The sequence below is a fragment of the Panthera tigris genome, chromosome C1 (genome assembly GCF_018350195.1).
Source record: "Panthera tigris isolate Pti1 chromosome C1, P.tigris_Pti1_mat1.1, whole genome shotgun sequence".
Lineage (NCBI taxonomy): Eukaryota > Metazoa > Chordata > Mammalia > Carnivora > Felidae > Panthera > Panthera tigris.
In genome coordinates, this window is record NC_056667.1 from 50,172,046 (window position 1) to 50,195,841 (window position 23,796).

Below are 23,796 nucleotides of genomic sequence, written 5' to 3' on the forward strand. Positions count from 1 at the left end.
CTGCACTGCTGACCTCAGTTAATGCTCCCTTCTCCTCCTGACTACTCTCCTCTTTGCTCATTCTCTTCCAGCTACACTGATATCTCGCTCATCCTTACACATGCCACTGAGTTTTCCGGCCTTGAGAGTTTCTAGCTTTATGCTGGAGGCTTCTGATCCAAGCTCCTTCCCTTCTTGAGGCCCAGGGCTTTCTGATCTCTTCCTTACTTTTGTGGCCATTAATACCCTGGCTCCAAGCCATCAGGCATGAAGTGATGCCCTTGAGCAAATAAATGACTGTTTTAGAATTCTAGATACTATTCTCCTTTTGAACACATCCTCCACCCCATCTTTTTTTTTTTTTTTTTTTTTTTTGGCAAAGATTTCCTTTTCTCTGTTGCCAGTTCAGCATTCATTAAGACTGTTATGTTTTATTTAACGTTTTATAGATGGCTTCTTTGTCAGCCATTTTGCCAGAATTGAAAGTCTGATGAATTGTTATTAGCTAGTGAAGTTAGATCATTGATTTCTTAGAATATTTTTTTTATTATTGTTATTTTTATTTAATTTAAATCCAAGTTAACAGTGTAATAATTTCAGGAATAGAATTTAGTGATTTATCATTTACATATAACACCCTGTGCTCATCCCAACAAGTGCCCTCCTTAATGCCCCTTGCCCATTTAGCCCTTCCCCCCACCCCCTCTCCCCTAGCAACCCTCAGTTTCTTCTCTGTATTTAAGAGTCTCTTATGGTTTGTCTCCCTCCCTGTTTTTATATTATTTTTGCTTCCCTTCCCTTGTGTTCATCTGTTCTGTGTCTTAAAGTCCTTATATCAGTGAAGTAATATGATATTTGTCTTTCTCTAATTTCGCTTAGCATGATATCCTCTAGTTCCATCCACGTAGTTGCAAACGGCAAGGTTTCATTCTTTTTGATTGCCGAGTAATACTCCACTGTATATATAAACCACATCTTCCTTATCCATTCATCCATCGATGGACATTTGGGCTCTTTCCATACTTTGGCTGTTGTTGATAGTGCTGCTATAAACATTGGGGTGCATGCATCCCTTTGAAACAGCACACCCGTATCCCTTGGATAAATGCCTAGTAGTGCAATTGCTGGGTCGTAGGGTAGTTGTATTTTTAGGTTTTTGAGGAACCTCCATACTGTTTTCCAGAGTGGCTGAATTTTGTTTTTTTCTTGAATTAAAGGATGGAAGACTCCAGACAGGGGACCACATCTTGAAGATTGGTGGCACAGATGTGCAGGGAATGACCAGCGAGCAAGTTGCCCAAGTACTAAGGAACTGTGGGAATTCAGTCAGGATGCTTGTTGCAAGAGACCCAGTTGGTGAAATTTCTGAAACCCCTCCCCACCCTGCAGCCTTACCTGTAGCCCTGCCTGCTGTAGCCAACAGGAGCCCTAGTGTTGTGAGTATACAAACCATTCTTTAATCTTAAATACTGGATATGAGATCCTGCAAGATTAGAAATCCCTTCAACTCAGAGTGCCAACGATTGTGAATAGTGTCCCCAAGGAAGTGAAGAAGAACCCCGCTAAGAGACCTTAGATAAGTTTGATTTTCTTTGTTGCTGTGTCTCAGGGTTAAGTCATTCAGCCTCCCTGAGCTTCAGCTACTCCTCTGTAAATTGGAAAATAATAGTACTTGCCATTTCTTTTTCTTAAATAAAGGCTTTTAAAAAACTTTTAAAATTTTGTTTAAAAAAATTCCTTTTTAATGTTTGCTTATTTTTGAGAGAGAGGGACAGAGTGCGAGTGGGGGAGGAGCAGAGAGAGACGGAGACACAGAATCCTAAGCAGGCTCCAGTTTCTGAGCTGTCAGCACACAGCCCAATGCGGGTCTCGAACCCATGAGCTGTGAGATCATGACCTGAGCTGAAGTTGGACGCTTAACCAGGCACCTCTTAAATTTTATTTTAAAGTAAGATTCAAACCCAACATGGGGCTTGAAATCATGACCCCGAGATCAAGAGTTGCATGCTCTACCAACTGAGCCAGCCAGAAGTCCTAGTACTTGTCATTATTACTTCATTAGAGTGGTGTTGAGGCATCCATGTATTGGAGGGGAAACTAAATATTGGTCAGTGTATGAGTTACTACAGATAGGAACAGAATGACCAAAGGAAATAAATAATATTTGTTATAATAATCATTATTATTATCATCAAACACCTAGAATTGTTGAGGTCATCTGAAATCCTCACAGGAATTCTGCAAGATAGGTCTTAATCTTTCATTAAGATAAGATTGCAGGGGCGCCTGGATGGCTCAGTCAGTTAAGCGTCCGACTTCAGCTCAGGTCATGATCTCACTGTCTGTGAGTTCAAGCCCCGCATCAGGCTTTGTGCTGACAGCTCAGAGCCTGGAGCCTGCTTCTGTGTCTCCCTGTTTCTCTGCCCCTCCCCTGCTCATGCTCTGTCTCTCTCTGTCTCAAAAATAAATATTAAAAAAAAAATTAAAAAAGATTGCAATACATGAAGGAACTGAAGTCCAAATTACTCATTAAAAGTCATAAAGTGAGGGGTGTCTGGGTGGCTCAATAGGTTGAACGTCCAACTGTTGATTCCGGCTCAGGTGATGATCCCAGGGTCATGGGATTGGGCATGGGTTGGGCTCTGTGCTGTGTGTGGAGCCTACTTCAGATTCTCTATTGCCCTCTGTCCCTGTCCCCAACTTGTGCTTTTTTTGTCCCTAAAAAAATAATAAACATATAAAAACAATCATGTAGTGAGTAAGTTGAAGCTGGGATTTGAATTCAGGTCTTTCTGGTCCTTTCCAAACCCTTTCCAACCATCACACAGGCTCTGAATCAAGGGGTAATAAAGCGAATGGAGAGAAATAGTTTTTAAAAGGAGGGGCCATGGAAGAAAGAAGGAGAAGTGATTTTGGTGGGAAGAGGTGGAAGACCGTCATTCATCTGCATTCGAGGGGCTGTTCTACGAAGTTGTTGGCCTCTCCCTCTTTGGCATCTTGTCGCTGGAAGTTTTCTGTCGGAGATGTTAGCATCATTTTTGTTTTCCTCCCCAGACTGGTTACAGCCACTTTCTTCCCTTCCATTACTTTAGCTCTCTTGAGCCTCCAATTCAGTAGTTGGGATCAATGTAGCTATGTGATAAGCGAGAATTTGATGCAATCACCCGTTTCCTTTCTCCTGTTAGTGTTTTGAATTGGATCATGTTTTTAGACACTTTATTCTTTTAAAGAACTATTTTGTTTTTTTATTTTTTAATTTATTTTTTAATTTTTTCAATGCTTATTTATTCTTGAGACAGAGAGAGACAGAGCATGACGGGGGAGGGTCAGAGAGAGAGGGAGACACAGAATCTGAAGCAGGCTTCAGGCTCTGAGCTGTCAGCACTGAGCCCGACGCGGGGCTCAAACTCACAGACCATGAGATCATGACCTGAGCCGAAGTTGGACGCTTAACCGACTGAGCCACCCAGGCGCCCCAGAACTATTTTAAATTAGAAGACAAGTAATGAAAAAAGGTTCTAGGTCGACAGTTTTTGCTCACAATTATTATTCACAATAATTCTTAGCATTTGTTTCAAAAATTTTCTTTACATTTGGTTCTTTTTTATTTATTTTTTGAGAGAGGGAGGGTAAAAGTGAGTGAGGGGCAGAGAGAGAGGGAGAGAGAGAAGCGAGGCTCATCCGAAGCGGGGCTCGAACTTAGGAACTTTGAGATCATGACCTAAGCCGGAGTTGGATACTTAACCAACTGAGCCACTCAGGCACCCCTACATTTGGTTCTTTTAGATAAAAATTTATCCTGAGTTTTTTTTCTAAGTGGCTGTATTAGTTTTCTGTTGTTGTGTAACAAATTATCACAAACCTTGTGGCTTAAAACAACACTCTTTGTTCACAGTTGTGCAGTTCAGAAGTCTGGGTAGGACGGGCTGGGTTCTCTACTTAGATTGCTGTGTGGCCAAAATCGAGGGCTTGCCGGACTCTTATCTGGATGCTCTGGGGACAGTCTGTTTCTAAGCTCATATAGATTGTTGGCAGAAAACAGCTCCTTGCATCTGTAGGACTGAAGTCTCTTTTCTTTGCTGGCTGTCAGCTAAGGCCCTCTCAGCTCCTCGAGGCTCCCCGTGGAACTTCTCATAGGACCTCTTCATCTTCAGACCACAAGTCCAGCCCTTATACTTCAAATCTTTGTCACTTCCTTTTCTGCTGCCAGCCAGAAAACTGCTTTTGAAGGGTCTGTGATTAGATTAGATGCACCTGGATAGTCGTCTTTTTGCCACATACTGAAACATAAACACAGGAATAGCACCAGGAATCAAAAATCATGGGGACCATCTTAAGATTCTCTCTGCCACAGGTGCTAAAAAAATACTTGACAAACCATGCACAAATTGTGTACACAGTTATGGAACTAAATATATATCATTAAAAAGTTTTTTTTCCTTTTAAGACAATTCTCTCTCTCTTTCTTTTTTTTTTTTTTAGGACAGTTCTCTTTTTGAAACTTATGATGTTGAACTCATTAAAAAAGATGGACAAAGTCTTGGAATTAGAATTGTTGGGTATATTGGAACTCCTCATACAGGTAAATGAATCATTTCCATTTTGTATTTGGAAATAATTGTAAAGGATGTTAAGGTTTCTAGATAGTAAAATTAACTATCTGCAGACTTTAATTTAAATACTGAACAATAAACCGTGTATTTTTAGTGGCAACCAGTTACTTTTCAGTGATTAGAGAATTACAGTTTTATCTCAGTAGTTTTATAGCTGACTTGATTTTCATTAACAAGGATTTAATTATCCAACTCATCATAAAGCATTTGAATTGTACCTTCTTTTATTTCTTAAATATATTTAAAATATTGTGACTGTTACATATTATGACACTTTAGATGTGATAAAGATTACTGTATTTCATATTATAAATGTCAAAAAAGTGTTAGTATAACCACATATATATATAAAACAATTTCTTTGATTAGAATTATTTTCCTGTCATATAAAAAAGGGTTCTGTTGTAATAATAAATACATGGCCCAAGTATTTCTGAATAACATCCCCTCAGCTCTTACATGTAAAGATTTGGTAACTTTCACTGTACGAATTACTCTGTTATTATAAGACAGTCATTAGAGTAAGGTAAAATAAATTTTTTGCACAAATATTTGCTAGTAACATGAATTCAGAGGTATGAAATGTTCTAGTTTTTTAAAAAATGGCAAGATTAGAAAGTTAATTTTTTTTAAAAATTATTATTTTGCATACTTACAGCAGGTGGAAAGATTAAGAGTGCTAATGTATTCAAAGTCCTGAATGAAATTCATGTCAGGCCACCTTGTGCTATTTTAGCCTAATGAAATAACTGTTTTCAAACCTTTAGATTTTTCTAAGTGCCACCTTTATTAGGTTCAGAATTTAAATGAGTTCCAAAAGAGCTAAGTATGGATTGTATAATAATGTTGGGGGAAAAAAAAACTATATTGAATAGCTCTTAATATGCTGTCTGGTTAAAGAAATCATGACTTTGTTCCTAAACTTGTGGCTTATGACTCAAATACTCTATTAAGTTTTTAGAGTGTTCTTATAAAGTTAACAATATACACACAGAGTAAAATGAAAGTGAATGATAGAAGACTGAGAAAATCTGATGTTTATGTTACTGAATAAAGAAAAGAATCCTTCACCTTCTTTACCTTCAAAAGAAGTTTTGGAGACTGGGCGGGGGGCAATGGTAAATCCAAAAACTAGAACATTTAAAAACTCAAACTCAGCATGCTATTTAACATGTAGTGTTTCAAAATAATATTCATTTTATTCCATTCATTGGACTTTTGAGGGGGTTACTTAGTTCTGAAAGGGATAGAAAAATGAATGTAAGAAAAGTCTAGTCAGAGAAAGAAATATGTAAGTAACTGTCAATTATTTAAGGATAAGTGAAATATATGTTTTAGTAGAGATCTAAGCAAACTATCATGACAGTTGAAAGATTAAATTTGATGAAATAAAGAATTCACAAAGAAAGGTATTTGCGCTAGTCATGAAAAAGGATTTTAGTAGAAGGGGTGAGGTTATAGGAAGAAAAAATGGATAAGAAAAGGGATAGCATCATGACAATACTTAGTGTTTTGGTGAAATCTCAAGTCTTGTGTGTGTGGACTTTTGTCTTGTTGGAGGGATGGTAGTTGGATGTAAGGAAAAAAAGACATTTGGGGCAGAGTATAGAGGTCCTTGAGTATGAGTCTATGAAATTTACAATCATTTAGGCAATAGGAATCCATTGGTGTTTAGTTTTCTTCCATTGACAATATTTTAAGTTCATTTGAAATAAAAGAATAAAAGTACAAAATCATCCAGAGTTATGGTTTTCATTTTCCAGTTTCTCTTCCAGTCTTTGCCCCTAGGAACGCATGCTTTTTATATAGTTGTAATTTTTATATAGCCATTTGTTTCTATTTAAATATTTTATAATATAAAGATTACATAACATTGTGAAGATTCTACTTAAAAAAAACAAAACAAAACACTATGTGTACTTTTCCATATCTGGGAAGCTAACAGTGAACAAAATGTAGGCCGGAAGACCAGGTAGGAGGGAGACTCTTGTCTTAGTGCTGGTGAAAAGTGACAAGGTCTCTGAGGCAGCAGGGAGAAGGGAGACAGCCCAAGAGAAGAGGCTGAGACTGCCTGGGCTCTCCTGAATTCCAGTTGGTGGTAGAGCACATTTCATCAGGGTTCCATTACTGATGATTTTTCCAGAAATAGTCATCAGTAACATCATTTCAAATTCGGGTCACTCGTGATGGTGACAGTTTGAAATAATCCATCAATTTCCCTGCTTGTGTTCAAGATAGTATTTATCAAGCCTCGAGTCAGCCCCTGTAGCTAATTAACCTCTTGATATGAATTTTGCAATCAAGGTCTAATTAGAGCTTTCTTCCTTTTTCCATATGTTTTCATGCACCTCAGGGGAGGCTTCAGGGATTTATGTGAAAAGTATAATACCTGGCAGTGCTGCATACCACAATGGCCAAATTCAAGTGAATGACAAAATAATTGCTGTAAGTACCTGTCCTCTGTTTTAGAATGGAATCAACTTGGGGGGTCGGGGGGAGTTATCTTTATTATAATGTATGTGTGTGAGAGGAGAATGGCTTCGCATAATCTCAGAATGTTTCAAAAAATTGAGTGTCATCTCATTGATTTGGACTCTTGGGGTTCTAAATTTGTTTGTTTGCTTTTTGTTTTTGTTTTTCATTGTGTGTGAAGAAACAAATCAATAACCATATTGGTAGGAAGAAAACACACATATATATATATATATATACACACACACACACACACACACACACACACACACATATCTGAAAGATGGTCTGCGATTCTTCTAGAAAAGACTTTTTTTTAATTTTTAAAAAATGTTTTTATTATTTATTTTTGAGAGAGAGAGAGAGAGAGCGCGAGCGAGCGAGCATGCGCATGAGCTGGGGAGGGGCAGAGAGAGGGAGACACAGAATCCGAAGCAGACTCCAGGCTCTGAGCTGTCAGCACAGAGCCTGACCCAGGGCCTGAACCAATGAACCACAAGATCATGACCTGAGCCGAAGTTGTCAGATACTGAACCGACTGAGCCACCTTGGTGCCCCTAGAAAAGACTTTTCAAACACCTCTGTGTTTTTTAAACTCACTCATTTTTCATAGAAAATAGGCTATTAACCAGATCTTTTTATCTCTTCATGAAAGTAATTTTTCTACTAACCATAAGTAATTTTGAATACATACAAAAACATAGAATTATTTTATATATTGGAGAATATAATAATTACCTTTTGTCAATTCAGACTGGTCTTTCTTCATTTAGTAGAAATTGGTTAAATTTTAAAGTTTATTTGAATAATATTTTTGAAGCATACACACATACACACATTCAATTTAGTGATTTACATAGAAACAAATGTTCATTGGTGTCATTTGAATCTTCGTCCTTCAAGTCCATCTAGGGAGGCACCTTTCATGACTCTTGGCTTAGGAAGCGTCTTGTGATTTGCAGGGTATGGAGTCAAGCAGTAAGCAGTGGATGCTTTGGAGAAAATACTTCTAGGGAAAACTAAACGTAATGGTTTGGCCAGCTTGGGAGATGAGGCCTGTGTGTTCTGATGGACTTCAGAAGTGAGGAATTGGGCTTGACTTAGATTAGTAAATCCGTTTCTTGCATATACTTCTTCACGGCACTAGAAAACCCTATGGGGGGAGATGTGTGTATCTCTTCTGGAAACTACCACATAATGATATGATAGAGGGATGAAGTATTGGATGACCTCTTCAATGTTGATAATACAGGCTTGTATTAGTACATCTTGAGAGCTATGTTTAACAGTTGACCATCTTTGAAGGCACTTTGAATTTTGAATAGCATAAGAGACTAAGACCTTTTCCCTCTCAGGCTGTCAGTTAAAATGTGTGACTCTCAATTACAAGTTTGAATTTGCTCTGTAGGTTTTCAGGACATTTGTCAGCATGTTTCACTACTAATTTTGCCTCCTATTCAAAAATAATTCCTTAGGTTTAATACAAATTCGTTTTGGCATAAAATGAATTGCCTGATTTTATTCTGCCTTGTCAGAGTTGAAAATAGTAGCTAACTTGAAGCTTCTGTTTAATGTGTCTCTTAACATTTTAGGTTGATGGTGTCAATATTCAGGGTTTTGCCAACCAGGATGTTGTTGAAGTGTTACGAAACGCAGGGCAAGTGGTACACCTAACTCTGGTTCGAAGGAAGACATTTTCATCTGCTTCTCCACACGAATGGCCTTCAGACAGAGGTAGTTCATTCCACGATCCCTCTCCCCACCATGTAGTCTAGGTCTAGACGAATATCTTATCTACAGAAGTTGCTCTGTGAGTCTGGGAAGGAAAAAGTGCCCATCTTGTATAATGTAGTGATGGAGAAATGAATCAGCTAGCTCATTTGTGCATTGAAGAAGAACTTCCTTGTGCCATTCCAAATGTTAGAACGTGAACCCTGACATGCATTAAGCTTTGAGAGCTGTTTGAAATGGAGATGGAAATCGTTTTTTCCAAAAAGCTTCTAAATTTCATTTATTACTTATATTTGAATAATAAAGCTTCGACACCTTTTGTTCTAGGGGCTCTCATTTGTCTAAGGCTTTGACATTTTGCACACTTAAGATTTCATACTACTTCTAACAATATATTTAATTCTAATGTCTCCTGATTTACCCTATGAAATACAGAGGGGAGAAAATAAGGATTTCTATTAAGAACATTTTTATTTGTAAAATATTTGTTATTTTGATTAAAGAATAGCAAATTGTCATTATGGAACAAATGGTATGCATGCCAGTTTTTTAATTATCAAGTTATTAATGTGTAGATTGAAAAATTTGACAGTCCTGAAAACAAATTCAATTTAAAATGAATGACTAGTTATAGAACTAGTAAGAAATAATTCCATTAGAATTTGTCAGAAGATGAATATATTTTTTTCCTCTCTTCTGAAGATATAATAAGCCTGGAAGCCTTGTCTCAACTAATATTGATTTGTATTTAAATGGGAACTTTTTAAGTTTTATGTGATAGTGAAAATTTTGCTGCTGAAAGACAGATGCCCTGTCAACTGCATCGTATGTATGAAATTAAACATTGCCTAAATAGTACAAATTGTACCAATGCTATATTGACCTTAAAAGGTTTACATAAATATTTATATCAACATAATGGTTTTTAATAGCTCTGATAGAGCCCTTGGCTTCAGTCTACTGTATCAAATAAAGTACGTTATCTGCGAATTAGCAATTCTTTCCTGCGCATGCCTCCATTTTAAATTTATGTTGGGATAAATTTTGACTCTAAATTCGCACTTCTTCCACGGTTGAGATGTCCTTCATGTGGGTTTCACTAGCACCCTTAGAAGAGCGCTGTACTGTAGCATTTATCACTCTGTTTGGGAATCACCTGTTTCCTGTGTAGTCACTATAATGAAAGGAAATGGTGATGCCTTTGTTCCCTGCCCCACGTAACACATTTTCCTCTGCCTTCAGTCTTTTACTGAGGGAAACTGCACGACTTCTAGCGCTTGCCCAATACTTGCCTCTACTATTCTAGATCTTACTGTCTTTCTCTCCTACTGTTTGTATACCTTATATATCTTTTTGGTGTACCTGTTTGTATACAATTGTATACCTTGTAGCATACAATTACATCATCTACTGCTCTGTGCTATAAACTGTGGTGTGTAACTATTCTCCCCAGTTACACTAGCAACTTTGGGCCTCGTTACTTTGGCTAGCACTAGGCTGTGGTTTTAGTGTGTATCAGTGGATTAATGATGTAAAAAATATCATGTGGTTGAAAATTTCATGCTAAGATCATAGGAACTTTTAACTGGCTATATTTTTCAACATTTTATAGTTGACCTCTGAACAACACAGGTTTGAACTGTATAGGTCCACTTATATGTGGATTTTTTTCCAATACAGTACTGTGCTATATTTTCTATAAATGTGGTTTTTTTTCTTTCTTAAGATTTTCTTAGTAACATTTTCTTTTCTCTATGTTGCTTTTACTTTTTCTCTAGAATACGATATAATACATAATAAACAAGTTCTGTTAATTGACCATGTTGTCAGTAAGGCTTCCTGGTCAACAATAATCGGCTATTAGTTACATTTTGGGGGGCATTCAAAAGTTACATGTAGGTTTTCAATTGCATGGGATGGGAAAGTGCCTCTAACCTCCACATTGTCCAAGGGTCAACAGTATCGTAAAAATTTTTGTAGATTTTTTTCAATGTTTATTTTTGAGAAATAGCATGAGATGGGGAGGGGCAGAGAGAGAGGGAGACAGAGGATCTGAAGCGGGCTCTATGCTGACAGCAGAGAGCCCAATGCAGAGCTCGAATTCACAAACTGTGAGATCATGACCTGAACTGAAGTCGGATGCTTAACCTACTGAGCCACCCAGGCGCCCCTGTAAAAATTTTTAAACATACAGAAAAATTGAAAAACATATAACAAATACCCACGGACCCACCATTTAGATTCAACAGTTAACATTTTGCCATATTTGTTTCATCTATTTGTCCTTTTCCCTGAACCCTGTGAGAGTGAGTAGTAGACATCATGGCACTTTATTTTTTTTTAATTTTTTTTTTTTAACGTTTATTTATTTTTGAGATAGAGAGAGACAGAGCATGAACGGGGGAGGGTCAGAGAGAGAGGGAGACACAGAATCCGAAGCAGCCTCCAGGCTCTGCGCAGTCAGCACAGAGCCCGATGCGGGGCTCGAACTCACGGACAGCGAGATCATGACCTGAGCCGAAGTCGGCCGCCCAACTGACTGAGCCACCCAGGCGCCCCGACATCATGGCACTTTAGTCCTGCATACTTTATAGCTTCTAAAAATAAAGATATTGTCTTACATGATAATATATCATTATCACAACGAAGAAAATTAATAGTAGTCCCTAATATCCAATGTGCAGCACGTACTTAAATTTTTTTAATTGCCCCAAATGTCTTCTGTAGCTTCTTTTCCCACTCCCCACTCTCTGAAAGAGAAACCTCATAACATCAAGATTCAATCATGCGTTATGTTTCTTTGGTTTCCTGTGTTACGTTTCTTCAGTTTCTTAATCTAGAAGAATCCCCGACCCCTGCCTCCACCTCCATGGCACAGACTTTTCGTGAAAGGATTTGTCCATTTTGTCACCAGAACACTACATTCTGAATTTCATTGTCCTTGTGGTGTAATTTAACTTGTTCTTCTATCCACTGTGTTTCCTGTGAGAAGCTAGATATAAAGCCCTAGTTAGATCCAGGTTAAATATTTTCGGTAAGAAAACGTTGTAAGTCATGTGTGACCATTTAAAAATGACCAAAAATGACTCTTGTTCAACCTTTCTTGTGTTTAACAGATACATAATGACTTGCATGCTTGAGATTGAAAGTTTTGGATATCCTATTACTCAGCTCAATTTAGCTAAGGGAGGAGAACCCTTAGCTGCAACCAGGGGAATTCTCTCCAATTCCCTTCCAATTCATAAAGTTACCTATGTAGAGTTTTTTGTTTTTGTTTTTTTTAAACTTATGATGGTGTCATGCCAGAACTTAGGTGAGCCCAGAGCAGTGGGACAGGCTTATTCTGCATAACCTGCTCCTTACCCACCACAAGTGCAAGGGTATATATAGACCTTAGTGTTCTTTTTCTTTACCAAGGCTATGTTGATAAGTATCTTTTGTAGAATGACTTGGCCTTGCCCTTCTTCCCCATTGCCTGGTTCCATATCCTTTCCAATGCTACCAGAGCTTCCTTATTTTTTTTTTAGGAATTGAGTGGTTATCACACATGACGCTTTAAATAAAGTATCATATATGTAAGTTACCTGAGATGTTTGTAATGAGGTGGTCAAATGGGAGAACAGGACTAGAATGAACTCACTTAAATATGGTCTTCAGCTGCTAGTGATTCAAGTTAGTAATTCTTTTTTTTTTTTTTTTTTTTTTTTTTTTTTTTTTAGGAACTGTCATAGAATCATCGGAAATACCAGCCCTCTATTCAACTGGAGCAGTGGAAACGGAAACGAATTTGGATGGTGGGGATGAGGAAACTGAAGAAAGAATGGGTAATCTAAAAGCCTTAGAAAAATTAGGTAGGCACAAAGCATTCAATTCAAAACAATCAAAGTAATTTGACTTTATTTGTTAACTGTTTTCTCCCTTTAGAGCTAATATGAGAAATTTTAGAGACATTTTGGAGATAGGAAACAGGATATTCTTAATATCAACATCTTACCACTTGTGACAATTGAAGACCTGTTGTTATTGTTTAATCTTTGTTTAATTAATTTTTTTAAAACTTTGTTTTGAGAGCACAAGTAGCGGAGGGGCAGAGAGAGAGGGAGAGAGAGAATCCCACGCAGGCTCCATGCTGTCAGCATAGAGGCTCGATCTCATAAATTGTGAGATCATGACCTGAGCCGAAATCAGGAGTTGGATGCTAAACCAACTGAGCCACCCAGCCTCCCCTGTTTAATTAATTTTAAATGCATTTTTATTAGCATGTGTTAACCCTTTTCATCTTGCTAGCATTTTAACAAGCTTACTGCATATGTTAGCTTATGTATTGTCGTTGATACAGTTATAAATATCTAGGTATCTGTATACATGTAGCAGTGTTTTTTAACATAATAATTTGTAATCTATACATATGTATGTTTTATCAAACTGCCAGATTGTTACATATTTATACTTTAATCTTTTCAATTGATGTGCAAATTTGTCCTCTTTGTACTTTGATAACTTGGCTGCGTAGTTGACTGTTCTGCAAGCATTTTGAATAACAGTCTCACACAATTCCCTGCACAGCATTGCTCAGGAAAGCCTTGACAATTGAATGAAATGGGATACTTCACATCATCCTCTTCCAGAGAAGTTTTGGCTTTGTCTTGTGTCAGGAAAGAATGGCCTGAAGGAAGGAGTAGCCCCTCATTCAAGTTAAAAAATTTCCTATAATTTGGAAATTTACCTTATTCTTTTTTGACCTGAGTGGATTGTATTGTAGTTTGATCTTTGCTATTTAAATTCAGGTGTACCCGGATAGATTGTCATGGAGCTATTGGGTGAAAATCAAATACGTTCTGAAATTAGAAATATCTTCAGACATTTTTATCTGCTCTTTTTGGATCAATCTCACTGCATTTTTTTCTTCATGAGTATGTTTAATTTCAGTTTGAGAGTAAGACCAAAGTCATTGAACTGCTAGAAGTTAGCTTTCTTGTTTGCTGTAGGGGCAGAAAAACTCTCCCTTCTTCCCTTCTAGGTTCTTTGGTCTAATAATTAAATTGACATAAGACAGATTAACAGGAGAAAAACACATTCTATGAGTATGGAAGCCCCATAAAAATATGAGACCCAAGAGTAAGTTGGGCAATTGAGGCTTACATGCCGTCCTAAATTAAGAAATGGGATAGAGGCCTGTGGCTTCAAAGACAAGGAGGCTAATTTGCAGCGTGATAAGAAGAGCAAATGTTTGGTGATTAAAAGTTTGCTCTACCATGACAATAGGTCTTTCAGATAAAGTAATTATCTCTGGTAATAGCTCTTTCTGGTATAGGCCTCCTATCTAAATTCTTTTAGGTAGTTAAGGGAGAGGTAAAAGTTTCTCCTAAGTCTGTTGGGTCTTGATTGTCTTTAGTTCTAAGTATTCCATGTGTCAGAATGGCATATTTTGGGGTGGCATATTCTCCCCTTCATTACCATTGGAATAATGTTTCAGATCATCATAGTTTTCATTTTCTTAATGTTTATTTATTCATTTCTGAGAGAGGGGCAGGCAGAGAATCCTAAGCAGGTTCCACACGGTCAGCGCAGAGCCTGATGCAGGGCTCGAACTCATGAACCGTGAGATTATGACCCTAGCTAAGATCGAGTTGGACACTTAACCGACTGCGCCACCGAGGTGCCCATACTATTTGTTTTGCAAGTCCTTTTGTGTAGCTCAGGATTATTGGGCTGCTGAAATTAGTCTTTTTCCTCTGGTACTTAGCTTTGTGCTGTGCTTTAAAACTCAATGACTCTCTGTGCTTCCATTGTACAACTGAAAGATGAAAAAGTTAAAAGGAATTGTAGGTGAAATATCATTATTTTATACATGTGTGTGAAATGTCTTTAAATATCATGTTCTTAAGCTTCCCAATTAGCTTACCAGATAAGAAACTGCTGCCCGGAAGAAATTAACAAAGATGGTAGAACTCTTAATGTAATTTCTTATGGAAGTATCGACAGCAGTAAATAGACACACAGTACAGAGCCCACGTGAATGATACTTTGTTTTTAATAAGACTTCCGGTTAGTCCCTTAATGTAACCTAGCGTTATCAGTTGATAGAGTTACTTCATGGATATTCTTTTGTACATGTAGTGAGTTTAGCTCTTTAGTGTTAGTCTTAGTCTCTTAATTCTGAGGTTAGCCTGTTTTACTTGATGATTTGCATTATGTAATTAAGCATTATATGCACCCAAGATTAGCTGTCCGGACTGAAGACTGAAAGAGCTGATATTGCAAGTTATGTTTGATTTTAGACAGATGGTTATGTCATTTGGAATAAGTGTTCTGTGACTTGTTTAATCTTGTGATAAAATGGAGAGTTTTTCTTTAACTTACAGAAAAAACCGTGAAGGTTTGCTTTTTCTGCTACTATGGATATAAGTTGAAATTGTATTTTCAGTACTTTAACTTTCACCCATTAGGCATTATTCAGACTATGAACGGTGCCCTGAACTTCTGGCTAAGATCATATGGAGGACAGGCAGGATACTTAAAATCTGTCTTAGTTCTTGAATGTTACCTTACCTTTGCAAAAAAGGTACTTAGGAGTCAAAAAGGTATAACTAACCACAGTTAAAGACCAAAGTAAAGCCAGAGTTTCTATTATATTAAAGCTCATGCATCTCCGTGGTTGAATTAAACCAGACAAGCCTTTATATCCGCCCAAGTGAGAATTCTGACTGGGTTGTGTTGATATGTCCACTTGATAGTAAAGATATCTTTTGATAAATCTGTACTTTTTCTATGGGTAAGTGGAAAGTATTACTTTGAAGTGATTAACATTTAAATTAGGTCCTTGTTTGCCTTAACATATTGTAAAGCAAAGCCAGATGTATTTTTCTTATAAACGGCAGGATGTTTACATCTAAAGTGCATATATTTCAAATTTCATTTCTAAGTCATCATTTCCTTTTCCCTTGAAAATAGTTCTTAACAAAAAAGTCCCATCATAATTTGGTCACAGTTGGCCTTACATTTTACATTAGTGTTATAAGTCACCTCTGATTTACTTTACCTGGTAGACCCAAGTTAATGCATTTTCCTTTTCATTCGTTTCCCTTTTACTTACTGGAACTGTGTGGTTATTGAAGAATTTAGTAGTTAAGTGTGTTTGGCTCACCGCAGTTTCAATATTCTTTTTTATTTATTTATTTTTTAATCCAGAAAAAGTTCCTGACTCTCTAGAAAATGAGCTGAAATCTAGATGGGAAAACCTTTTGGGTCCAGATTATGAAGTAATGGTATGTTAAAATGTTGCGATAAAGAACACTCATATCTCATTTCATGTTAAGCTCCTGACACTGCAGTGTAAAGAGATGGGAGAGCCCAAGAATAGCCAGCTTGCCTTTGTTTCTTACCTCCTGCCTTTCTTCCCTAGCAGATCAATTGATCTTTTCCCCCCTCTTTTAGCATTTTAAACCATAAGAACAATTAAGGACTGCACGCAAGTTTCAGTTACAATTAGCAGACACTCAGCTCATGTTGCAAACATTTAAGTCGACAGTAGGCAGAAGAATCTTAGAAAGCTTGCCTTTAAATTTATAACCTATATCAGCTGCTTAAAATTGCTGGCATTTTTATGATTGCTTTTATGATCTGTTTGTTTTATTGTACACTGAAAGGGCTGTGGATATTAGTCCTATGTTTCACAAAGAATCTTACAGTTTTATGAGAAAAATGAAAGAATGATTATCAAATGGATTAGGGAGAACAGGAAGTAATTTAGGTTAGGCAGAAGTTTATAGTGCCAGTGGTCCATTAGACTTTCTTTCACCTGTTATTAGATTCATTGAGTAAGGGATTGATTACATTCCCCCCTATGAATCCACATGAAAGCAGAAAGCTATGCTTAGAAAAGCCTCTACAGTGTTCACTAAATGCATTAGTAATAAAATATTCTATTAAATTTCTATTGTCATTCATGTTTTCTTACATATGTTTATCATTAGCACTCGTTGGCTGGTTGGAGAATTTTTTTCTCTTCTTGGTTCAGAACATACAACCACTATCTAGTGTCAGAAAATTTCTAGTGTTTTTAAGATGAATTAAAACATTCAGTGCTCTATTCTTGCTAATTTTGTACTTGCATGTTGGTTGTTATGAACGCCTGCTTCTTCATAGATTTCAAATGCTGTTTTGTCATTAGGCTATCTATCACCTTAGCCAATAACCTTTTCTACTATTCTTAGTGGTTTGATACTCAAAGTAATTTGGTGTCTGAGTATTTATGAATGGCCAGTTTTGTCATGGGCTCTTTTTTGTTAAAATTTTACTTTGCCCTTATAACTGTATTTCCAAATTTCATTTATCATACAGTGAGGTCATAACAGATTAGGTAGAGAGGGGAGACCTACTTTGAGACTGGGAATTTAAAGTGACAGCTTATTTGTTAAGGGTTCTTGCTGTTTTGAGGGATGAGAAGAAGAAAGGAGAAACCAGGCAAGATGAAAAATGCATGCACATATGCATGTACTCCAGTGTTCCTTACTTCATTTTTCTTCTAGAATCTACTTCTGTGAAGTGCAGTACTTCTAGAAGCTTTAAGTTGGATCATTGTTTAACTTACTCCTCCCTCCAGATGTACCATATTTTATTAACAACTCACAGATGCAAATCATCAGTAAAGTATTTTGCTTGCTGGCAATTTACTTCTGTGGATTTCCACCACTGGAGCTTAGAACAATAGTTTTAGGCCAGGGTTGAAAGCTTTAAGTATTCCATGAGCCTCTCACCAGGCCAGGTCTTTCTGTTTGTGTCCTTGCCAGCCAAGTCTCCTAGGGAAATGGTAGAGCTTTTCTGTAGAAAGTCAGATGCTTCAATTTTTCCAAACACATCTTACTTTACTGACCTTGCAATCTTTGTTTTAAGGCCTGGATTTAAAAACAAAAATGACGATAACTCTTGGCTTTGCGAAAAGAGTAAAATTTTTATGGACTCCTTCTAACAGAACATTATATTAAAATTTTAGGGGGCATGGCTTTTTAAAAATAGTGTATGTTTTTGCCCATCCCCTTCTGGGTCAACTGCTGAGTAATTTGGTGGGGGTGGGGGTGTGGGGGAGGGGAAGGATTGCTGTAGAAAACAGTAACAACAGAACAGGAAATATTCGCTGAAATTCTACATTATGTGTTATACTTACGGATTTCAGAAATATCAAAAAAAGATGAGAATGTAGATCCGTTGGTGTTATCAATATATAGGGTTTATAGATTATTTTCAGAAAACCTAAGAAGAAATAAAGTTCTGCTTTTACAGATACTGGATTTTTTTTTCTTGTAAATTTAGGTTGCAACTCTGGATACCCAGATTGCAGATGATGCTGAGTTACAAAAATATTCAAAGGTAAGCATTATTTTTTAAAAGGTTACCAGTTATTTGTTGCTTGAAGGACTTTCTCTAAGTCCTTGTTGGAGAAACTATGTTTCCAGAATTTTAGTCTTAGATGATTTCTGGAAATGTGGTAGGTTCTCACTGTTCTGAAAGGTGATGGTTACATATGCCTGGGAAGGGCATGGCGTGCCTGTGCCTTTTTCAGAAGCCAAACCCAGGTTTAATTACTTTGCCCACTTTAAAGGTAGTGCACAGAGTAACATTGTGCAGAGTGTGTTAGCCTTTCAGATATTATTAGCAGACCTTTTAAAATGCTTGCCAAAAATCAGGACCACAAATACAGACTTTTTTTTTTTTTTTAACGTTTATTTATTTTTGAGACAGAGAGAGACAGAGCATGAACAGGGGAGGGGCAGAGAGAGAGGGAGACACAGAATCTGAAACAGGCTCCAGGCTCTGAGCAGTCAGCACAGAGCCTGACGCGGGGCTCGAACTCACGGACCGCGAGATCATGACCTGAGCCGAAGTCGGATGCTTAACCGACCGAGCCACCCAGGCGCCCCAAATACAGACTTTAAAAAATCTTTCAGGGGTGCCCGGGTGGCTCAGTCAGTTGAGCGTCAGACTTCGGCTCAGGTCATGATCTCACAGCTCGTGGGTTCAAGCCCCAGGTTGGGCTCTGTGCTGATAGTGAGGAGCCTGGTTGAGATTCTCCGTTGTCTCTCTCTCTGCCCCTCACCCCCCTCTCAAAATAAATACATAAACATAAAAAAATGTGTAAATGCCATCTTTTTCTCTATTTCTTGAACATATTAATTACAGCTTATAAGGACTTTAAACAGTTAATTCTAATATCTAGATCAACTTTGGATGTGTTTCTATTGTTTGATCTTTTCTCTTATTGTAGTTACTTGTTTGTCTCTCACATCATACCATAAGGTAATTGCCCAACATTATGTAGGACAGCTACAAAAGGCTTCAGATGATGTTATCGTTGTCCAGGGGGATTCATTCTTTTCTCTGATAAGTATAGTGTGTGTTGGGGGTGGGTGTGGGGAGTGGATGATCTCCGAGATGTGGCAGAGGTATGGTTCTGGTAAGGTTCAGACTCTGTCTGGTTTGCCTTTGCTCCTAAGACCTAGCCTTCCAGGTATTTCACACAAGTCTGGAATGTTTTTTACCTGTCCCCTCTTCTTGGTGGGACCTGAACTCCAGTTCTATCTCCTCAGTACTTCAGGGCTGCTAAAATCTTGGCTTTTCAGAGGTTTTCTTTTTTCCTTTCCTTTTCCTTTCCTTTTCCTTTCCTTTCCTTTTCCTTTTTCTTTTCTTTTCTTTTCTTTTCTTTTCTTTTCTTTTCTTTTCTTTTCTTTTCTTTTCTTTCCTTTTCCTTTTCCTTTTCCTTTTCCTTTTCCTTTTCCTTTTCCTTTTCCTTTTCCTTTTCATTTTCCTTCTCCTTCCCTTTCCTTTCCCTTTCCCTTTCCCTTTCCCTTTCCCTTTCCCTTTCCCTTTCCCCTTCCCCTTCCCCTTCCCCTTCCCCTTCCCCTTCCCCTTCCCCTTCCCCTTCCCCTTCCCCTTCCCCTTCCCTTCCCTTCCCTTCCCTTCCCTTCCCTTCCCTTTCTTTCCCTTTCTTTCCCTTTCCCTTTCCCTTTCCCTTTCCCTTTCCTTTCCTTTTTCTTTCCTTGACAGTGCAAGTGGGCAGAGGGCAGAGAGAGTGGGAGAGAGAATGTAGAGCTGAAAGTGGGGCTCGAGCTTACCCGAAGAGGGGTTCAAATTCACGAACCGTGAGATCATGACGTGACCCAAAGTCAGATGCTTAACCAACTCTGCCACCCCAGGTGCCCCTTCAGAGGTTTTCTGATTGGCTTTTAGCCTTCTTGCTCATATTGCTTTCGAACTCAAGAGACCTCCTTGGAGGAAACCTGCCTTAGCTCAGGCTCAGTTCCTCATGCAGCTAAGCTCTAGTTGTCTGCCCTCCCATGTTCAAAGCCATTAAGACCCTGTGTCATCATACTCTACGATAAGTTAAAAAAAAAAAAAGTATAATAACCACACTTCATGCACCTCTTACATCTTAAAAAAATGGCATTGTCTTTTTCCGGACGTATGTTCTGTCTCGCATTCATTCCCTAGTTCCTTTCACCAGTCTTACTAATTTCATTTTCTTTCCTGATTAACTTCTATACAATATATATATTTGTACTCAGTAATTCTTGTATAAAGACACAGAAAGGCTTTGAGTTGAATAGACTTTCAGAACTAACTCCTAGAAATTCACCAGTGCATTCAGCTGTACATTCATTCATTCATTATTCATTCATCAAATATTTATTAGTATCTACTTTGTGTCATGTCCTCTGCTGGGTGCTGGCGTTTCAGAAGAGAATGGAGGAAGAAAAAAAAAAAACACACAAAAAAACACCTGCCTGCAGAAGTTCTGTTTTTTATAAAGATTTATTTTATTTTTAGAGAGTGTGCGTGAGCAAGTGTGCACAAGCAGGGGAGAGGGGAAGGGGAGACAGAGAGAATGAATGAATGAATGAATGAATGAATGAATGAATATTAAGCAAGTTCCACACTCAGTACTGAGCTCAATGCAGGGCTTGATCCCACGTTCCCAGAATCATGACCTGAGCCCAAATCAAGAATCAGACACACAACCGACTGAGCTATCCAGGCGCCCCTAGAACTTATATTTTCATAAGGGGAGATAGGAAATAAGTAAGTTACACAGTATTGGTGATATGTGTCATGCAGAATATTGAGGCAGTGGAGATGAATGAGGAATTCAGGACAGAGGGTAGGTTTGCACGTTTAGGTAGGTTGACCAGGGAAGGCCTCATTAAGAAGGTGACATTGGAAGGAAGCATTTTAGGAGGTGGAATAAGCAGCCTAATTTTTCTTCTGTAGAATATGAACAATAATACCTTTGTTGGAAGGTTAAGTATAAATATACATAACGTATGCCTTAATATAGCTCAGTGCTAACACATAAGAATTGTTCAGTAAATGGTGATTTTGTTTCCCAGTTGTGTGCTTCATTTTTAGTTTCGAACTTTTTTTTTTTACAAGAAAGCTATTTTAAAACATTTAATCATTTAATTGAACTTTTGTTGTGCCAAAGTATTTAATTCCTTAAAATTTTTTATCCTGGGAGAGTAATGCATAATTGCACTGTTCTCTTTTCATGTTTAGTTGTTACCTGTGTATGTTTACATATTTGTGGTATGTCCATCCTTTTATGTAACGTATGTGTGAAGGAGAAGGGACGTGTACTTTTCCCACATCACATTCTCACACATCTCTACTTTTTTTCTATAATTTCTTGATGAAATTAATCAAGATGTCCACAGATTATTTCTGTATGTTGATGAAATTATGGTTTTTAAAAATCCTCTTGGGGCGCCTGGGTGGCTCAGTCGGTTAAGCGTCCGACTTCAGCTCAGGTCACGATCTCGTGGTCCGTGAGTTCGAGCCCCGCGTCGGGCTCTGTGCTGACTGCCTGGAGCCTGTTTCAGATTCTGTGTCTCCCTCTCTCTCTGCCCCTCCCCCGTTCGTGCTCTGTCTCTCTCTATCTCAAAAATAAATAAACGTTAAAAAAAATTAAAAAAAAATCCTCTTGTAATTAGGAGTTTAGTTGTTGGCTCAGTGTCTTGTTTCCCCTGTAATATGTAAGGAGACTATCCTAGCGATGCGTCACAGAGGAGGACACTCGAGTTTGCATAGGTGCAGTGTCCCACCTCAAATTACGCAGCTAGATAGCAGGTGCTTAGAGCACCTTCATTCATCTCTGAAATATTTGCTGAGTTCCTACTCCGTGCCGGACACTGCTGCCAATGGTAGGCAGCAAAATGGAAAAGGCTTTTGCTCTCATAGAGCTTAGACTCTGGCTTTGGGTAAGGGCATGATAATAAACAAGTGAAAGGTAGCTTGATCAAATAGTTGTAGATTGTAAATAGTGATGCAAAGGAGTAAACAGAATGGTGACCTCACAGCTGGGGAGGAGGGAGCATTTTGGAGAAAGCCAGAGAAAGCCTTTCTGAGCCCGGGCCTGAAGGATAAGGGCATGTGGGGCTGGGAACCTGGTAACTGGCAGGTGTAAAAGTCCTTTGGGAGGATAGGGCCAGCTTGTGGGAGAATGGAAGTTGTTAGGGTCAAACTGAGTGAAGATTAGAATTAAAAAAAAAAAAATTAATGTTTATTTACATGAGAGAGTGAGAGAGGGACAGACAATCCCAAGTGGGCTCCATGCTGTCAGTACCGAGCCCGATGTGGGGCTCGAACCCGTGAACCATGAGCTCATGACCTGAGCCAAAGTCAGACACTCAACCGAATGAGCCACCCAGGCGCCCCGAAGACTAGAATGTTAAATGAGGATGGTGGGGGAGACCAGGTGCTACAGGGCTTCTAGATCCATGGTGCTAAGCCTGGGCTTCAGTCGTGGTGCCAGGTAACACCAGTGGAAAGATTAAGTGGTTCAATGTGGAGATCTGCGGTCAAGGCTGTAGGTTTTTCTTCCATCTCCTCAGGTTTCTATTTAGGGAATCCATGTTTCATGGACATGGCTGGTGTTCCTAAGGGTCTGGCTGTCTTCAGGTTGTCACTCCAGTTTGCTTCTCCATTGCCACCACTCTTGAAGGGATGACGATTCTGGAAGCATCTTCACGAATTACTTACTGGCCAGTGTAACAGATAAGCTTTTCTTATGAGGTGGATGGAGTTGTGGGGAAAGAGGGAGGTGAAAGCAATTTACACTGGCTTGAGCATTAGCTGCACTGCTTCTAGGAAGCCGTTAATCATGACATGAGAACGGTTTTCCCGCATCTGGGGAGACTGTACTTTTAGGGATGGCTTTCTTGGCAACTGTTTACTATTAAGATGATCACAGCACTGTGAGGGAGAAGCATTTAGCTCATGCTGGTGACCTTTCCGCTGGCCATCAGTTGTAATTTGGAGTGAGCATTAGTAATATCCCTGGTGTGGGAAACAAACATAACAGGTCCTGTTGTCTGGTTTTGACAAGACAGGCTGGCAGATTTCACTTTATTTCCTTCCTGAATTATATTCTCTGAACCAAAGGACATTAACACATGAGTTTCCCCCTCACTCTATATAAGCAAATCTAATTTTTAAGGCAGTGGGATGCACCACTCCCCCACCCACCCCCACTCCGGGAGTCGCAGTGGGTATTAACACTCGATTACCAGGATCAGTTCTTTGCTTTATTATTTATTTAATTTTTAAATTTCTTTATTTTCATTTTTTTTTTAAGATAGTGTATGTGGGTGAGCAGGGGGAGGGGCAGAGGGAGAGAGAGAGAATCTCAAGCAGGCTTCATGCTCAACATGGAGCCCCAGTGCAAGGCTCAATCTCATGACCCTTGGATCATAACCTGAGCCGAAATCAAGAGTCAGATGCTCAGTTGACCTAGCCACCCAGGGACTCTCAGTTTCTTTGCTTTAAACACGTTTTCTCCTGGGGCGCCTGGGTGACTCAGTCGGTGAAGCATCCCCCTCTTGATTTCCGCTCAAATCATGATCTCACGGTTCATGAGATCGAGCCCTGTGTTGGGCTCTGTGCTGACAGCATGGAGCCTGCTTGAGATTCTCTCTCCCCCTCTCTCTGCTCCTGTGCCATGCACTCTCTC

At 38.6% G+C, this 23,796-nt stretch overlaps 1 protein-coding gene across 1 annotated transcript in view; it reads left to right on the forward strand.

The window, feature by feature from the left end:
- The window catches only part of PATJ (PATJ crumbs cell polarity complex component), a 362,131-nt gene that overhangs the window by 39,026 nt on the left and 299,309 nt on the right, over positions 1-23,796 (forward strand). The window contains exons 9-15 of the mRNA XM_042997423.1: positions 1,197-1,415; positions 4,462-4,561; positions 6,946-7,037; positions 8,657-8,798; positions 12,515-12,646; positions 15,987-16,063; positions 18,108-18,164. Coding sequence (XP_042853357.1) covers positions 1,197-1,415; positions 4,462-4,561; positions 6,946-7,037; positions 8,657-8,798; positions 12,515-12,646; positions 15,987-16,063; positions 18,108-18,164 — 819 coding nt within the window. The remainder of the gene's footprint in view (positions 1-1,196; positions 1,416-4,461; positions 4,562-6,945; positions 7,038-8,656; positions 8,799-12,514; positions 12,647-15,986; positions 16,064-18,107; positions 18,165-23,796) is intronic.